Below are 19,049 nucleotides of genomic sequence, written 5' to 3' on the forward strand. Positions count from 1 at the left end.
CCAATCCCAACTCTGAACATGCGGTCAGCTAGATAATCCTGTAGGAAGAGACCGAGCCTACCTTCAACGCCCCAATCACGAAGTTGACGAAGGACTCCCACACGCCAGACGGAATTGTACGCCTTCGCAATATCGAGGATGCCTATGTTGGCGTGATTGCCTGAATCGACGGCGCGCCATATAGTATCGCCTAGTGAACCCAAATAACCACTAGTACCAAAACCCTGACGAAAAGCGAACTGCCGGTTGTCCAAATATATGCCGTCTTCCAGGAACTGCATCAGTCTACGGTTCACCATACGCTCCATGATTTTTCCTACGCAAGGTAGTAGACTAATGGGGCGGAAATCGCTGGGAGACCTCGTCTGCGTTTTCTTGGGAATGGGAATGACTAATGCAGTGACTAATCCACTAATCCAGTGACTAATCCACTTTGTCGGGATTCTACTGTGTTCCAAATTTGGTTGTACAGGTCCAGCAGAGCCCTCTTTCCTTCTATCGGAAGGTGTTTTAAGAGCTGATGTTGTCCCAGCTATTCTTTTTTGCCACTACGGTGGCCACTCTGGCCAAGTTTCTCACACGGCGAAAGTCTTCCAATTTCGCGGTGTAATCGCGATGATTCGTTGGGATTCTGCGAAGAGCCCGAAGGGCCTTACGACGAGATTTGATGGCTGTTTCCACCTCTGGGCACCACCAGTAGACAGCTCTCTTCGGAGGGGAACCACTTGTGCGAGAAATATGGTCGCTCGCAACGCGAACGATGATACTCTCGAACTCGTCAGATGAAATCCCTCGATCCATCACACTCAGGGTCAACTCGCTTGCTATTCCACGTTCATAGCCATTCCAGTCGGCTTTTTCATATATCCACCTTCGTCTTCGGGTAGTGGCTGGGGGGCAACGGCCGTGGCCCACAATTATGGGATAGTGATCACTGTGGCACTTATCTGGAAATGTTGACCAGCTAAGTGAATCAACTATTTGATGAGAGGAGATAGAGAGGTCAATGACTAATGTTGATCGACCCCGTGAGAAAGTGATGTTGCCGTCGTTCAAAATTATCGCGTTCCGACTCTCTACAATGTCCGCGATTTCCAGCCCCCTTCGGCTGTCTCTGGCAGATCCCCATAGCGTATGATGTGCATTGAAGTCACCCAGAAGTAAGAATTGTGAGTCAATCTGGTCTATCAAATTGTTAAGCAGGGCGCAGAAATTAGGCTGGTTTTGCGGTACATAGATTGATATAACCGTAATAACTGCCGGGGCCAACTGCAATCAGTTCGGTGTCCAGTAGTACGGGGGTGGACGGGATATCAGAACGGACCGCAATACCAACAGACCGGAAAATGTTCTCCCCGATTGCCGCCTCCCACGAATAGCGGTTACCGAACCAACTCGACGGGTTCGTGTCGCCACGAATATGCGTCTCTTGCAGGGCCAAGCAGAACGGATCTGTGCGTGCAATGATGTTCTGCAAGTCCCCAAGGTTATTACGGAGGCCATTCAGGTTCCACTGAATGGCGAGCGTGATGTTTGCAGTCCTGCTGGTATTGGACGATGTTGACGAATGCTCTGGGGGAACGTGAGCAGAGACAGTGGACGCGTTCGAATTATATGAACAAGAGGAACTTACCCGGGAATAACCCGGGTTCCCCGCAGCACCTGTCGCCGGAGGCTCATCATTTGAACACGGTACTTCCTCGGACAGGGATGCTGCGGAGCGGGTGTTGCGTGTGTTTCGTTTCTCGTTGCACTTGTGATTTTCTCTGCAACATCGGGTCGACGTGGGCAAACAAAAAGGGTCGTTAGGATGAACGACTAGGATTGGTGACTCTGCTGGCATAGATTCTGTTGCTCTGACGTTTACTGCTGCTGCTGCTGCTGCTTGATGTACTGGAAACAAACGAACAAGGCCACCAGTTGTGTTCATGGAGGTATTGAATGGAGGTGAACTTACCCGGAGGCAACCCGTGTTCCCCGCAGCACCTACAGCCGGTTCATCGTTAGAAGTCGGAACATCCCCGGACAGGGATGCTGCGGGCGTTATGTTGACTACACTCGATGTTTCTTTCTGAGTTGGGATAGTTGTTGTTGTTGATTCGTTGGGTTCATTCGTTAGATAAACATTTACTTTGGTTGTACTGGATTGTGGTATTGTTTGTTGCTGTGCGTATGTTGTATGTTGCGATATTCGATTGCCGGCCGCAGAGGTGGTTTCACCATCAACGGGTTGAAGCAGGACGTCCCGGATGGATTCACCTTCCTGCTGCGCTTCTCTACGAAGTGAGGGTTCCACATTCCCATCCCTCAAACCGGTTGCTTGTGTTATTACGTTGCATGCTTGTGTTGGTTGTAGTATAGGGTTTAGGCTTTGGCGTAGGGCTATTGCTGTTTCGTCTTTCCATTATTGGGTCGATTAGGAGATTTGAACAACTCTTGACTGGTTTCGGAATCGGTTAGATCCACTTCTTCCATTGCAATGTGGTTGGATGCTTGTCTGGTCATGATTGGGCTTCTTGAGTTGTTGGATACTTTTTTTGGAGGTGGTGACATGCCTGATGTTTGTTGTTGCGTATGAGAAGGGTGTTGTATTGTTCCTCGTTTTGATTTCTTCCTGATTCCTTCGAGCTCTGGCTCACTAGTCTGCGAGTTCGACCGTGATCTACTTTGGAGCGACGCATCGATGATTTTTTTCATTTTTTGACTTTGCTGTTCTAGTTTCTCAATTCTCGTGTCTCTGTCTCGGATAAGTTGTAGTAACTCGTTGATTTTGTGGTCCTTCTCCTTGTTCTGTTCAATAATGATGTTCATTTTCTCTTCTACCGCTTGTTTTTGTTTTAATTCCTTTTCGACACCTTCACCTTCTAATTCATCTTTGATCTCTTCCTCACTCAAAGGTGATAGATCGAACGAAGATATAACGCAGCGGCTGATGTTCAGTGTTGGGTGTAACACGATCGATACTTCGGTTCCATCGAAAAATTGAGATATTTGAAGTAATATTTCAACCTGGCTTGCACTTCTCGTTCTCAATACATATCGGGTGCATTTTGCCTCACTTTTTGCACTCTCTACCGCTCCAGCGAATGCTTCGTTGCTCTTTCCTATGACAAACGGGTTCCATGGCAGGTTTGCTCCATTTTTCCATGTGAGTAGAAGGGTGGTGACAGCTCCGAATTCATTTCTTGATCCTCCGGGATCATCCCCGCTACTACATGCCATGTGCTTCAACACTAACCAATTTTTTTCGGGTTCGTCACTTACTGCCAAATGGATTATAGTAAGTAGCGAAACTTGATGGAGACACTTGGTGACACTTTTTTCAAATTTTTGAATCTAATGGAGACGCGAAACGCTAAGGTAGCTCTCTTTTGTCCTTGGACCCTGTTACCTCGGTGTATGAAGTAAGACGGTAGCAATAATTTTTTTCTGTTTACGTCGCGCGGTGATTAAACATATGATATCGCCGGGTGGCAGAGCACTAACTTCGACTATTTCAGGTGGCTGAGCCCGACCTTCGAAATAAAAACGATGTACACTTTTGGATTCAAAATAGCTTAGCAGAACAACCGATCGGTATGGTGGCTCTACATGAACTGTTTAATCAAAATGTTCACTTTGCATAAAAAATAGAAGTGTATCAAACTGGGCAGAGTACATTCAGAGAAAATTCAAAATCATTTTAAGATCTGCATTACGCGAAGTTGGAACGAGATTTAACCAAGCTCTTTGTTCCCGTCTCTCCAAAAAATGGACCTAAGCCACCAAACTCTGTGAACTCTAGCAACATTTCGACTTCGCCTTTTTCATATTTCTGAAAATACGCAGATTACAGAATAATTTTTCCTTTGATTTTTCTAGTGGGAAAACTCATTTACCCAAAACAACAACAAATAATAACTGTCACTGGAGGACGCTGGTTTGACAGATTCGCATGTTTCAGTAATTCATTGTGAAGGACTTTAGTGAAAACATTTCACACATGAAAAATTCGCTAATTCTAAAACAAACTTAAGCAGAAGAAAAGTAACACTGAGGTTAGGTAAATACTCCTGGTAAAATGGAATACAAACTTTTGAAACTTTTGGTCATGGAATAGGAAGGATGAGGGATGGATAATATTTATACATTCTGAATTTATTTTACATAAAATGGATAAAATTCAACCATATATGTATGGTTCAATTTTACCATACATTTATTTTAATACTGGATAAAACTGGATAATATTTTTAAAAAACTGGAAAATTTTAGGATTTAACTGTTTGACTGAATCAAGCGAAGAAAACTGGAAGAATCCAGATTAAACTGGAACATTGGCAACCCTGAGCGTGACCATTTCCGTTTTAGGGTGGTATGAAAAATAAACTTTTCCCCCTTTTATTTTTCTTCCAAAAATTACTTTTTTCGAAAATTCATAACTTGTGAACTACTGAACCGATTTAGATGGTCGAAATATCAAATTAATTGGCTTAGCTAATTTGTTAGTCTTTCTTGGAAAAATGGTATAATTGCAAAAAAATTGATTTTGATTTTTTCATTATTGATTGTATTTGTTTTTTATAGTTTTCATGGTCTCTGTACCAAGGGTGCTGTATTTTTTATATTTTTTCTTAAAAGCGGTGAAAAGCAATAACAACCAATAATAACAAAGACATTTTTTTCTGAAATGTAATATTTTTTAATCAAGAAAAGCTCATTGGCTCTAATTGGATATGTCATCTGAATCGGTCCAGTAGTTCAAAAGTTACGAATTGTAGTGGTGGAAAAAAGGGGACAAATAGTTTTTCGTACCATCGTTTTACTTTGAAAAATCATAACTTAAGAACGAAAAATAATGCCTCTCTGAATTTTGGATATGTTATGTAAAGAATCCTAAGCTTTCAGGAAAAAAATATAAAAAAAGTAGCGCCCCTGGTTCCGATACCGTGAAAACTATGAAAAACAAATACCACCAATAATGACAAAATAAAACCCAAATTTCTGCAAACGTAACATTTTTTCAAGAAACTAGCTAATTAGCTTTAATTTGATACATCGACCATCTAAATCGGTTGAGTAGTTCACAAGTTATGAATTTTTGAAAAAAGTTATTTTTGGAAAAAAGGGAAAAAAGATTTTTTGGAGCACCCTATTGAAAAATATAAAAAATACGGGTCCAACATTTCACGAATAGAAACAAAACTACCGCTTTTCACGGAGATCTGAGAACCACCATATCGGTTTTGCATGGAATGGCTGAATAAGCAAACCCTCAAGCAGATTCTATCACTTCTAGATGCCCTTCAATTGTTCGACAAACACTGTGCGCTGTTTTCGAGCTTTCTTTACGCCGACCACCAGTATTGGCAACAAATTCTTACGACAAAGTGGATTCGCTCCGGTGTTGAGGATCGCAAAGTTGGAATGTACGCCTTACATTCGCTGCATCGAGAGCTAGCCCGGGAGATACTTAAGCGAGAAAACCAACAAGCACTATCCTCAGACGATAACACGGAAAGTCGCATAGTGATGCTTAATTATTATATGAAATATTTCAAAACGGTACTGCTAGCGCCCGACTCGAAGCCTTTCGAGGTACGGATTGCGATTCGGGGGTTTGGCTCAATGTCGGAGGCTTGCGGGCGGCTGATGTCGGAGCAGTACATGAACGAACTTTTGCTGCTTGTGATGCAAAGAACCGAATATGTTTATTTGATGGAGGACAAATCTAGGGATTTGCTGGAACATCTCCCAGACTTTGTGCAAGCTCTATCAGATATTATGAGTCACGTACGGGAACTGACAGGCGTGCAGCTCGCATCTCTGCAAAACATTATCATTGGATTGTTTAAAGACTTTCATTATCTTAGCAGCATACATCACGAATTAATAATAAGCTCATTGATGAAAACGTTTGATAATCTAAGAAAGCTTGGAGGCAGAGTTTTGGATACACTCTTGGACAAGGTTGTGTTCAGAGGGCTTATATGGACATGTTCACATACATTAGTGTTCGATGCGAATCAGGATGCGAATGCCGACGAGCAATCCAATTGGAAAGACTACATCACCTATAAGCATTATCTTCCGCTGTGGAGAGGCTTGCTATCGCAAGGAGTGGGTTATAGCTTTGACCGTGGCCCACTTATTAAGGATATATATAACCAGCTGTTCAAAAGTTTGTTTCTTATCCTAGATAAGCTGGACTTGAGCACACGAAAGCGTACATTAACTAATGATACCGGAGAGGAACGAGAGCTATTTCTTTGTGATCCAAATCTTGATCTAACACCTGTTAAACCAAAGGACTTCCATATATTCTTCAACCTAGTTGATTTCTATCAGGATTTGTTTCGCTATAATAAAGCCACTAGGGAGAATTTTGTCGATTGGATTTCTACGTATTTCGATTACATGGTGAAAAAATCAATCAAGCACCCCCTAATAAGCGGTTTTGTGAAGATGATCGAGTTAGGAATGATCACGGCCAATCATTTACAATATTTCCAGGTAAGATATTGTGGAACAGATGAGAACCTTAATGATTACACACACACATATTTCAATTCACAGATTGAGGAATCGTATGTAAAAATGGCTACAATAAACCTTCTGGTATATTTCCTCGAGCTGCAGATTGCGAAAGCGCGCAATTCAACCGGCGAACTGCAGCACACTTGCCTTCGGTTCGTTCTGAATGCTCCTGTCACTCTTCTAGGAAACTTTCTTGAAGACTCCGAGGAGTTGATCGAAATTCTGCGGATATCTTTCCGACTGGGAAAAGGAATTCTCGGCTTAGCTCACACAGCATTATCCTGTGTGCAGCGTATCATTGTTTACAATTCCCCCATATCCGAGGAGAATCGTGAGAAGGTTCTCACTCATATTCTTCCCTTGCTCGATGGTTACCTTCAAACGCGAGACGCAAACCAACCTTCCCCTATCAATGCCCGTTTGGCCACTTTCCAACGGAAGCGCAGCGTAAATCTGACGAGCAGTAAAATCGAAAAAATCAAACTTCAACATGCCCTCGAGTGTAGCGACAGCGAGCTGGTCAAATTCCAGCGCAGAATATTACTGTTTCTGGGTGAGCTAGAACCGAATATGTGCACTAGAATGATTCAACATGATACGGACGACACAGAGGAAGCCGAACGAACGCTGGTGATGTGGGATTTGGATTCCAGCTGTAATATTTCTCTGCAACTGTTGAACCGTGTGGGAATCCGACCGATTATCAAACTAGAAACGATTATTGCACGTGTGTGCACACTGGCTGTAAGTTCTATCGACCGGAAGACGAAGGTGGCCGCGTGCGAGCTGCTCCATGCGCTGATACTTTACATCATTGGAATACAGTATCAGGACAAGATGACCAAGCTGTGGCAAGTATCTCTAGGTTTTTTCTGGAATTCAACACTATTGTTTAGATAAAGATATATCAGCGTGATAAGAAAAATATCGGTAGTCAGTATATAATATTCCATCATATTTCTCCACAGCGGTTGTACATTTAACATGACATGCCAAAGAAGAATTCATGTAATACCCACATATTGAATGATCTGTAATTGTGGGCTTGGGTTGCCTAGTGACACACAAAAAACTCGCTTTATTTAACATCAGAGTCGGTATACGCACCTGCACTTGCTCAGACTGAATTGCTTGCTCGTAAATTGCTGACCAAAAATTATATTGTGACGATGGCCTAATTCCCATATTCGCCAGGAATGATTCCGCCGTGTGACTTTTTCCTATTCCCAAAAATAAGGCTCTGTTTATCAATATTGATATTGAAAGCGCATCGCTCGAAGAACCAAAGTTATCACAAAAAGGCTAAAGTTAGAAAAGTGTTTCGAGAATTGGAAGAAGAGATGACACAAGTGCATGTCCGCAGAAGTCCGAAACATTAGGTTATCTGCTGCATACTGATTTTGGACATGTTTGAAAAACTATATTAATAAACTGATAATTTTGATAATAACTCGGTGGCCCTCAAAAGGATCGTTTTGTTTGATTGTTAGATATCGTTGGATCACCCCATCAGTGTTACAATCGAGCGATGATTGCAGATGGACTGTGATTGATCGTTGGATGAGGCATATCACGATAAAATATGTTCTTTGTTGCCCCGGACGAAATTACTCTTGCGTTCTGTATGGATGAAATAATACAGGCATATAACAGGCGTTCAATATAAAAGAGAATTTTTAGTGATATAGTAGAAAAATTGAAAAACAAATATTTCAAGCAATTAATTTTTTTTTATTATTAAAAACATAACGGTTGTTCTTAAAAAAAGCCAGTGTTGGCAAAGGGGCCGTGTTCATCCGTACGGCGCAATTTGGTGAAGATGCTCTCAAAAGAGCGCTGGAGGGCACTGACATCCACCTTCTGTATGCAATTCCGAATCCTTGTGGTCAGCTGCTTGGTGTCCGTGGCCTGCCAAATATTCTTGTACGCCAGGGAACTGAGGGAGCCGAAAAAAATCCTCAATCAGATCGGACGGCACTGATAAAAGTTGGTCGGGTACCGTTCCTTGGGTACGTACGGCATCTGTTTTTCCTCGTGGTACGCCAACTTCCAACGTTGGCGCAATGGGAAGACGCCTTGTCCGGCCAGAAGACGTACTCATAATGATGCTCAAGAACGGAACTAGAATATTCTCCAGGCAATCCTTCTGGTTGATTGCAAGTCCGTTCGGCTTGTTAAACCAGGGCTTTGAAATCCCTTTGTCGGAGATTGCAATATACAGCATAACTTTCTTCTCAAACTTATGCTTGTATTTATACTTCACCCCGGGGGGTGTGGACACCTTGACGCTGGTATAGTACCGGTCATTGTCGGAATTGTGGGACTTTGACATCGGAAAATAACTCTTCGTCCAGCATGAACGACGTCCCGCGAAAATGCTTCGTCATCCACCGGTACTGAGATTTCACGGACGCTATCTGTTTGTCCGTGTACCCTGTTGACCTAGTCTTCTTCCGACAGACGAAGCCCTCCTGCTTGAGGGTTCTGAAGATGTAGGAATGGGAGCAGCAAAATTTTCGGCCGGCGTCATGCAAACGCTCGACGTTCCGGGATGCCAGGATCCGGTAAACAGTACTCACCGGCATATTTTCGTCCCGAAAGTGGTCTACTGTAAACTTTTTTCTTTGACTTAAACGCGTTTCGAAGAACCGTACAACGCGCTCGCGGAGTGGTTGTTGTTTCGGCGCCATTTTTGATCAAACTAACAGCACCCGAGCGAAAAGAAACGAGAAACCCGATTCTAGAGATCTCAGATCCCAGTACTAAACGTTTTGCAATGCGTGATAGGTTATTGTAATCAAATTCCGCAAATCTACCATGTTAAATCATATTTTATGTACACAATATTTTCAAATTTAGATTGTATTTTTGGGAATTTATCATATCACTCACCTCAACTGCAATACAAGAATTTTAAATTCATTCTATTTCTAAATTTCCTACCTTTCCTATCCAGCAACCCATGGGAGAACGCGCCTTTTGTCGATGGACAGCAAAACACCATGTAACGGTCCGGTGTGGATCGGCAATAAGAACACCGCTAGGTTGAAAAATCTTGAACGAGAATTGTGCCTGAAAATAATCTGATATTTTAATGATGAGTTTTGGTAGAAGTACTAGGAATTTTTTAGTAAAAGGTAAATTTAACGGGGTCGATTAGAAGATCGATCAATGAACCAATGCGGTCCAATGCGATTGAACCCATGAACGTGCGCTTAATAAGAAAACGTGGATGTGATCACGAAAAATCAATTTTGGGCCAAACAAAGTTTGCCGGGTCAGCTAGTAATTCTATAAACCTTCCCGAAATTCGTCAGTGAGTGATAGAGTCTTGCTCTTTTGTTTTGGTCATGGCTTTCACATTATTTGATCACTGATGTACACGACCTTACGAATGGATAGTTCAATAATTTCTGTATTGATAAAATATAGTTTTCATACTATAATATCTTTTTTTCGTGTTTGTTCCTCAATTTTAGCCCGTTACACGCGTTGATCTAGCCCGACTCTTTCGCGGATAATCGGGGTTCCACTGTACTATGTCGCTTGAGGTGACTTCATGCTTTTTGCTGTAACTTTCCCACGAAATCAAATATCGAAAAATCTTTTTAGGACGACGGGCATAAGCTTCCCAAAAGTGCAAAAAACCGAAATTCGATTTTTTCGATTTTCCAGACCGGGGTCCCCCCTTAACACTAACCCTACCGATATTCATGTATACCTATTCCTACCGCAGCGGGCCTAATGACCCTTCTTTGAAATATTACTATGTAAAGCCCAAAATATATTATTTCGCACAATTTGATAAGGAGTAAATATTAAATAATACACTGATGATTATTTTAAGAAAAATAGAAAAGACAAACGACGATGAGGTTATGTTACTTGTATAGCAATTTTGAAAAAAAATCAAAATTCATTTGACCTCGCTGTGGTAGGTTTAGTGTTAAAGCCCAATGAATAGATGGTTTTTTCTGTCCTTGCTCAGTTGTCAGTCCGATATCAAAGCGCTAATAATGAAATCCGTTCTGTTCTGTTTCTGTTTTAAGGGACTTTAACCCTTTAAAGGTCATTCGTCCCTGAATAATGAGATCCACGAATGCTACTTTCTTGTATACCAATTAAACGTGTCATACGTTACACGCTCGTTAACGATGCAAGATTTGGCTTGTCGGTGAACGAACTGTACAGAGAATGTGCCGCATATGCGCTCGATGCATGCACCGATAATGGTATTCCCAGAGATGCCAACCAAATTTTTGAAAATGTTGGAAAAATTCGAAAAAAACTGGAAAGAATGTAATTTACGTTTTTTTACAATTTTGTTTATATTAGCAATAAAAATCACGATATACAGTGACAGTGTCAATAAGTAGCATTTCTAATTTGCGATAGACACACATTTCAACATTATACTATTGTTTTACATTTTGTATCATTCTAACTAACTCTTACTTATCTATATACATGTCTACATACTTTTTGGAAGCTATAATTTCTCGCATAGTTATACTTCTTAGTTTGTATTCTGAAAACAACCGTTCAACGGTTGCTGAGGAATGCAGAAGAATCAGAATTGTTGTAATTTCTATTGTAAGTATTCGTAAGACTTTGTGGAAAAGCCAAAAATTCCTTCTAGAGCGAATGAATGTCAATAGTAGTGAGGCAAATTTGTGGTAAAACATCATAAAGCAGTGTGCTTATAGCAGATAGATAGATATAGATAGAGAAAGACTTAAACTTAAACTTGAACTTCATAAAGGTCTCAATGTGAGTGAGGCAGAGTAGGATGCTCATAACTGGGAGAGAAGACTTTCTTGGTGGGGGACGCAAAGTAGCTGGTTCTCTGCCAGTAGTTGCTATCCAGCGTTAAATACGTCTCGTCGTTCCGCTTCGTCGGAAAATTTTTTCTCTCCATTACTTTCAGCCTTTGCTTCTGGGTCACAGCTTGCTCTTACGACACGGCCGGTCTTGGCTTACATTTCCGCATGATGATGACCATCTCCGCTAGGTATTTTTTCACTATCTGTTGCTCCGATCTCCCGTCCCAAAGCCCGGAACGATGTAGAAACCTTTCCCTCCGTCTTCTGATTTAGCTTCAGCTGCAGTTTACGATCGCGTAGCACCGCCGGACGACCGGAACCAGGTTTCCATTCAATGCTCTCATCCTTCTCCAAAAGTGTAAGGATATTATATATACCGGAAGGGGCATATCTGGTTGACTCAAAGTACTTGACGATGTTAATTTTCTTCGAGAAGGAGCTACCAGTGCGCTAAAAACACGGAGAACAGTTACTGTACTGTTTTTACCATAATTTCCGCAGTTCAACTGATAGCGCTGTTAAATTTGGTTCAAAAACTCTTTTTGGGTTACTATGATTAATGATGTACAATTGGTCGCATCACCAAGTGTTAAGGGGGATGCATGAAAAATATGTAAAATTTGTCCATTTTTTCAATGCAAGCGTTATGCTCCAACATTTGTTCACCGAAAAATTGTAATTTATTTGTTCCCGTTGATTCCAGGACCGAGCTCTGCAATCACTTGTTGCAACTCAGCACCGATACCGACATCGCCGTTTGCCAAATGTTCGAACCGCTCATCTTTCAGATCATCCACTACCTAACCCAACCTTCGAAGATCAACTCGAAGGGCACCGAAGTGCTGGTGGGTTGTCTTATGAATGCCATATCCCATCCCACTGACACCGCAATCCGGGATCTGGCCTCACGCTGTATTCGTGAGTATTTACTGTGGACCATCAAGCAGACAGCAACGTCAAGTGGACACCCGAGTGGTACATCGTCTTCGTCTGGCGTCAATATGACATTGATACTGGAGAAACTGCGCACGTATAGTTTGGATTCGTGCTCGAGTCGGCGCAAGGGAGCTGCACTAGCCTTCAACAACATCTACCGAATTCTGCGCGAGGAAGAAACGCACATCGAGCGAAGCTGTTTCGAATTGTTCTATGTGTTCTGTGTTAATTTTGTTATGACCGAGGATTTTGACGGCTCGGTGGCCAGTTTGGAACAGGTTTCCGCTTCGATCGATCATTTGACGCGGGTGCTGATCGTGCGGAAGGATATGTTCAATCGATCGAGCGAAAACAGAGCGGTACCGAGTGTGCTTCGTGGGGGAACATTGGGTGACTTGGTGTTCTGGTTGTTTGGACAGTGCAGCTCGCGTGAGACCAGCTACCGTCACAAGTGTATGGAAATTTTCCCGAAGCTGGCGGCCTCCGTCGATGGTTGTCGTTCGGTTAGAGATTTCGTGGGAAAATTTTTGAGTGACTCGGCTATGCGCGATATATGCGATCATGCCGATGTGGCCTGCGGAATACGACATGCTCCGGATTTTCAGTTCATCGCGAATGGGAATTTACCCATGATCACAAACATTTATCTTTGGTTGGAATACTTTATCTCCAGTATTGATATGTACTATTGGCTTTTGAGTAGCTCGTTGGTTCAGAATCCTGAACTTTTCCTGCAACAGTCCAATATTTTCGATTGTATTTTATTTTTTCTGTGTTCTGTGCGGAATGCCGCGATGTTTGATCTCATGACTCTAGTGCGTCCGGATTTTGTCGATGCGAGCCATACAAGTATCGAGTGGCGGGTGTGCACTGACAAAATTATCAAATACAATCTCTTGAAGTGTTTCATCATAGTGCGAATAATTGACCTATTGCGTCTGGTGTTGCCGCAGAGGAGCTGTCGAGCTATTCGTCAAAGTTTCTGGGGTTCCAAGGAATTGCCAATGTTTCTGGTGGATCTGATATTCCAGCCTCAGCGAATGGGATTCGATTTCAAATCCTGCATGGAAACGATTGCAATGCTGCCCAAAAACGTTGATGAGTTCTTGGAGAAGATTGAACGGTTTGACAACTTGCACTTCAAAGAGACCGTTTATCAACAGATTTCCCAGAAGCTTGGAGACGTGTTAAAAGATTTGTCGGATCGGTTGGAGGAACTGATGAAGGCGGAAATTATTGGCTTGGAGGACAGCAATTTCGTGAAAGGCGTACTGATGATTGCGAAACGATATGATGCACTTTACAAACAATACTTCAGCCCACGAACGAAAGTGTTTCTTGAGGTAGTGTCCGCGAAAATTCTGCAAGATGTGTTCGATGGATTGAAGGAAAAGCGTTTGGACGATTGGTACTCAGTCAATCTTACGCCATCCGTTAAAAAATTTGCATCGGTTGTATTGCGTATTGCTTTTATATTCAAGTCGACGGAAGGGATGGGAGTGTTAATGGAACTGCTACTGAATGACAGAAAATTGAAACCTTTCCAACAATCTCACAACAGCTATATTTTCCACGGGGAGCATTTCGTTACAACCTTTGATGAAACTGTATTCGAATACGTTCTGGAACAGCTTCCTACAAGCATGGAGAAAATAATAAGCCATCTGAATGACACAAATTTTCCCCTCATTGTGACACTATTGTGCAGTTTCTTGGAATTCAGCTACCAGAGGAAACGTTCCTCTATCGCCATACTGAAAACAGTTACCGAATATCTCCTAAAAAGCTGGGAGGTTCTATTCAACAAGTCTCGTTCAGCGGAGAATAATTTTGGAGCGACGGATCTACGCCTTATCGGGTTGATGTCCAACGTTGCTATGATTAGTCCCATTGCGCTTGTTCAGATAGGGAAAAAAGCGGTCGGTTTCCGAGAGTGGCTACTAGATCTGATTGTAAGTCCAACCAATACATTGGATCTCAAGTCGAAGGCTTTGTTCCTATTACCGACTCTGGTTGGCGAGACGGACTTTGAATCTGTGGCAGTTACGGAAGGCTTACAACGACTACAGAATAAACATTTCCCATTGCGGTCATCAGAGTTTATTCCAGGTAGCGTTGCGAGGATAAGTTTTGAAAATTGTATTGTTGCATTACTGGAAGCTATGGTAGTATCCAGATCCCCAGTGATTTTGAAAGCAGTGATCAACGCTACGGCTGCTGACACGGATCATATAGCTGAACGTAGAATTTGTAGCGCTCTAGAGGACTATATGAAAGCTCAGAATAGCAACCAACAGTGCTACAATCTAAAACAAATTTTCTCGACTTTTAGTGATGAATCATTAGAACCAAGCGTTCGATTGACTGTTCTACGGCGATTTCTGACCATTGCTCTACCAAAGTGTAGTATAGAATCCATCTTGACGTTTTATAAACTGAACATTAAAAAAATTAACGAAATGGTACGTTGTAATTACGGCCAGCTAGGCTCTGGCTGGGAGGCGGAGCAAGCATTGGTGAATCGGTTGGGGGGATTCCAGTTGATCGAACTCTATGTAGCTGTTGTGCCGCGAGATATCATACTGACAGATGACTGCATGGTTGCTAAAGCGTTGTATGGTGAGAGTGGGAGAACACCCGGAAATAAATTGATCACTGACTTCACAAAGAAGGCATACGGCTCACGATCGGAAGTTTTCCTAACGCCTGATACACCGACAGCGGAACTGTTCAGAAAATACCAATGTGCTGCCTACCGTGCACTTGCAGCAATAATTTGCAACACAAAAGATGACCTTCAACTGTACAATGTTTTGCTGTTTCGTGAAAATTCCGATAAAAATGAACTGATCTGGAAAAAGTTGATCAACTGCTCAGATGATCATTTATACGAAGATTTCAGCCAAGAACTGGAAGAATATCCGAAGATCAAGGACAGAATAGTGTCGATACGTCGAATAGGTTCTGTTTCCATGCTATCGTCTGCAAATCGTTTTAAGTACATACAAATGACAAGCGTATTCGAATCTTCACTGAGCCAAGATGTTACCAAGTTGGATTTGAACTTTTCTCTCGTGCGAAGTACTCAGGAAGTGGCTGCAAAGGAAGTCGAGGAGTTCACTAGTCGGCAACAGCAGTCTTCTATAGCACTGGAGCGATCCAAGATCAACGATCATGAAGTTATGGCAACAGTTTGTGCTGTCATCCAGCACATGCATGAGAACAAGATAACGCCGGTTCCGGTAGGCGATCGGATTGTGCCTCCACCTTGGATCAAGTTTCTATCAATTTCCATTCGCGATCAACAACAGCACAAAAATGTTCGGCTGTTTCTTGTTAAAGTCATAGACAACTGTCGTATCTGGCTAAGGCCTTATGCAGCTTCTTTGATTCCACCGATGATGCAGATCATCGTTGATGAATGCATCGCTTCCCGGTTGAACACATTTATAACGGATCTGATCGCGCTGATACTGGAGTGGGGTGATGCATATCAGCCCACAAGCTGCGACGAGGTTAGCCTAGCGAGTGGAATGCTGATGTTTCTTATGCGAAATTGCTTTCACACGAGACGGGAAGTTTTTCGGTTAAATTTGGAGTTGGTCAAAGCTTTGATCGAACAATGGAAAGCGGTTATTGGGGTACCAGTGCAGCTACTGTACGATATGATAGGACCCGCGCAAGATCCTGAGTCCATGCAGAATATTTGCGGGCTGCAGCTGAATGCCATAGTGATGGCCAATGGTTTAGTTCCATGGACAGAAACGACGAAATTCGACTTCGTGCGAGCAATTTTCCGTTGTTTGGATTCGGAGCGGACCGCCGTTTATCGGCCAGCATCCGAATTACTGGGCATGTGTCTAAGCAATCTCTACCCAGCTGGAGAGGAGCGTGAAGACGATAGGTATCAGAGCGAGTTTCTTGCCAAGCTTAACGCGTTACGCAAGAAAAATGACAAAAAGTTCATGGATATTACATTCGGAATCCACAAGGCGTTCCCCTCGATTGTCGACGCTTTCCTGCCGATTATTACACATGCTATCCCAGGTTCTACCGGACCGTCGAAGAAGATATATTTGGAAATGCTGCTTTCTCGGGTGGAATCCTATAAAGAACAGGTTCACCGAGAACTAATTTCTCTGGATTTAAAAGGGATGCTCAGAGACCACAGCTACCAGTTACTAGCATTGCATCTGATAAACAAATCACTATCATTAATGTCAGCTAGCAATATAGAAGGTCTTATCGATAGCATAATTTCGCTGTCCAGTAACGAGCGCACCGTTATTCGTGAGATCGTTTATGAAATCTTGATTTTCATTCACGAAAACTTTAACCCAGAGCTTACCGATACCTCCAGACAAAAGTTGTTCAAAGCCCTCCTGATGGGCTTCAATGACTCGAGCCAGGCAATCGAAGCACGCATTTTTGAGTTTTGGACCGCTGAGTCACGTTTTCCAACCGAGATCGACGCCCGATTCCAGCGAATTCTCGCCGATTTATACGATCCATCACAAGAGCTGAATTTCCTCGGCTATGCCACCCAAATCCTTCTGGACACTGCCGTGAAGAATCCCGAATCTAAGCGCAGAATTTTCCAACATGAGTACGAAGCGGACGTTAAACTGAGAGAATACACCATTGATACCCGTTGGCAGCAACGGCACTCCATGGCGTCAGCGCCACTCTTCGTGGAATCCCAACAACGGTTCCTCGTGGCGGGTAATGGTTCGCAAGTTGAGCGATTGATCAAAGCAACCCAGTTTGGGGATGGCGGGAATGTGTTCGAACCGACACAGGATCCATCTGTTATGACCCAAACTGTGAACAATTTCACTCTTCCTACGCAGAACTCACTACTGTTCGATATAAATCCACCAATTCTTGATCGTCGTTCTCGGAGAACAATGATGCCACCACCACCGGCCCAACCCACTAAACCTTACGACCGTCTACGAAAGCGTATTATAAAGGATAAGGAAAGAACATCACGCGAGCAAGCTCAGAGGGCGATTGAACGACACAGCTACGAAACTGTTCGAAAAACAGAGGTTTTCAAAAAGAAACACGGCGAAGTGACGCTCTACCGTCGCTATCGAATTGGGGATTTCCCAGATCTTCTAATTAATAGCAATGCATTATTGATGCCGCTCCTGGCGCTTTGCAAACGCGATGCGCCGTTGGCCCGACAAGTTTTCGTTGCTATTTTCGCAGGCATTCTAGAGGAATGGGAACAGAACGATTCTAGGGAATCGATCCTCGCGATCAATGCTGCTATTCAACGAATCTTCACCCAAAGCAATATCTGTGATCCAAACCTTTTTGGGGCGTTGATCGAGGTGGCTATGTTGCGACCACGTGTCTTCGACCTCTCAGCTGACAGCGTCACTACAATAGCATGTGGAGCCAACATGATGACATTGGGGGTACTCTATCTCGAGAACAAACTCCACGAGTACGAATTCCCGGACGGTTCGATTGTGTCTCACTCTTCATTTTTGTCACTAGAAGCACTGCACTGGATTAAGTTGGCCGAGCTGTATCATGTTCTGAACGAGTACGACGTACTGGCAGATGTTTTCTCCGACAAAATGGACAGCGATCCTAGGCTGAAGCAAGCCATCGAACTGGAGAGCAACGGAAACTTCTACAAAGCTCGAGAGCTGTATCATCGGCTCATTCGAGAGAATCAAACGCGATTGGCGGAGCAAAATTTTTGTTTCCAATCCTACTACAATTGCTACGCCCAAATGGGTATGTGGGAAGAGCTGATCCCCATCCTGGAACAGCAGGTTGATGTAAGTTCGGAAGAACTTTGGACCGATGAGTGGAACATAGAGAACATCCTGCCGAAATATGTTCACGCGAATACACGGTTGAATCTAGCCGGTGATGAACGCGGACGTGGTTTCATTATTATGCTTGAAGCGTGGATGCGGGTACCGGAACGAATGGAACACATCAAGGTTAATTTTGGAGAAGATATCGCTATGTTACAAATGGCCAATGGTGAATATTCGAGAGCTAAATTGTACTCCGATCAAGTGCTGCGACAGTTCCTAGATGAGTGGAGCTACCTGGATGTATTGTCGGATAAGCTCCGCATCCGGAAACTGATGGACATACGCAAGATGGCCGAGGTTCACATGTATGGTCATCTGCTGAGCAATCGCCTAGAAGAGACGCAGTTGAAGAAATTGGTTGCCAACTGGCAACATTCGTTTCCAAGCGCTTCGGATTCTCCCATAATTTGGGATACACTCTTGGGACACAGAAAATTTGTACTCAATAAGTTGGAAACGATGCTCGAATCCTGCGCGGATGACAATCTTCTACGAACAGACTTCGTGAGGGAGCTAACCGATGCCGTCTTCGAAACAGAATTGCGCCTTTTGGATGCTTCCTTCGAACAAAACAACCTACGGTTTGCCCGCAGGATAATCAAACGATTAGATGTGGTTGCGGAAGAGCAAACCGAACGTGGCTATCGCTGGAGAGTCGCCCAACTGAAATTGAAACGATTGAGCGAGTCAGATACAGTAGGCAAAACGGTGAGTCTACAGCGAATGATTGGGTATATCAGTAGATTGAAGTCTCTCGTTGAGGATGAACATATTGGACCCTACCGAAAGGTGCAAGTGGAAAGCCTCCACGAGCTGGTTCAAATGACGGAGTTTACGAGAGGTCTTCTGCAAAATGTCACCAGAGATGACTCATCAGAATTGCGAAGAATGCTACTTTTAGACGAACAAGGTAAGTAGAGAGCGTTTAAGT

At 43.1% G+C, this 19,049-nt stretch overlaps 1 protein-coding gene across 7 annotated transcripts in view; it reads left to right on the forward strand.

The window, feature by feature from the left end:
- The window catches only part of LOC129775477 (DNA-dependent protein kinase catalytic subunit-like), a 46,101-nt gene that overhangs the window by 16,222 nt on the left and 10,830 nt on the right, over positions 1 to 19,049 (forward strand). For all 7 annotated transcript variants that reach the window (XR_008742967.1, XR_008742965.1, XR_008742966.1 and 4 more), the window contains exons 3-5: positions 5,279 to 6,492; positions 6,556 to 7,367; positions 12,043 to 19,028. Coding sequence is in view for 3 of the 7 variants with exons in the window: in XM_055780265.1 (XP_055636240.1) it covers positions 5,279 to 6,492; positions 6,556 to 7,367; positions 12,043 to 19,028 (9,012 nt within the window). In the remaining 4 variants the exon portion in view is untranslated. The remainder of the gene's footprint in view (positions 1 to 5,278; positions 6,493 to 6,555; positions 7,368 to 12,042; positions 19,029 to 19,049) is intronic.

This window comes from Toxorhynchites rutilus, chromosome 3, assembly GCF_029784135.1.
Source record: "Toxorhynchites rutilus septentrionalis strain SRP chromosome 3, ASM2978413v1, whole genome shotgun sequence".
Classification (NCBI taxonomy): domain Eukaryota; kingdom Metazoa; phylum Arthropoda; class Insecta; order Diptera; family Culicidae; genus Toxorhynchites; species Toxorhynchites rutilus.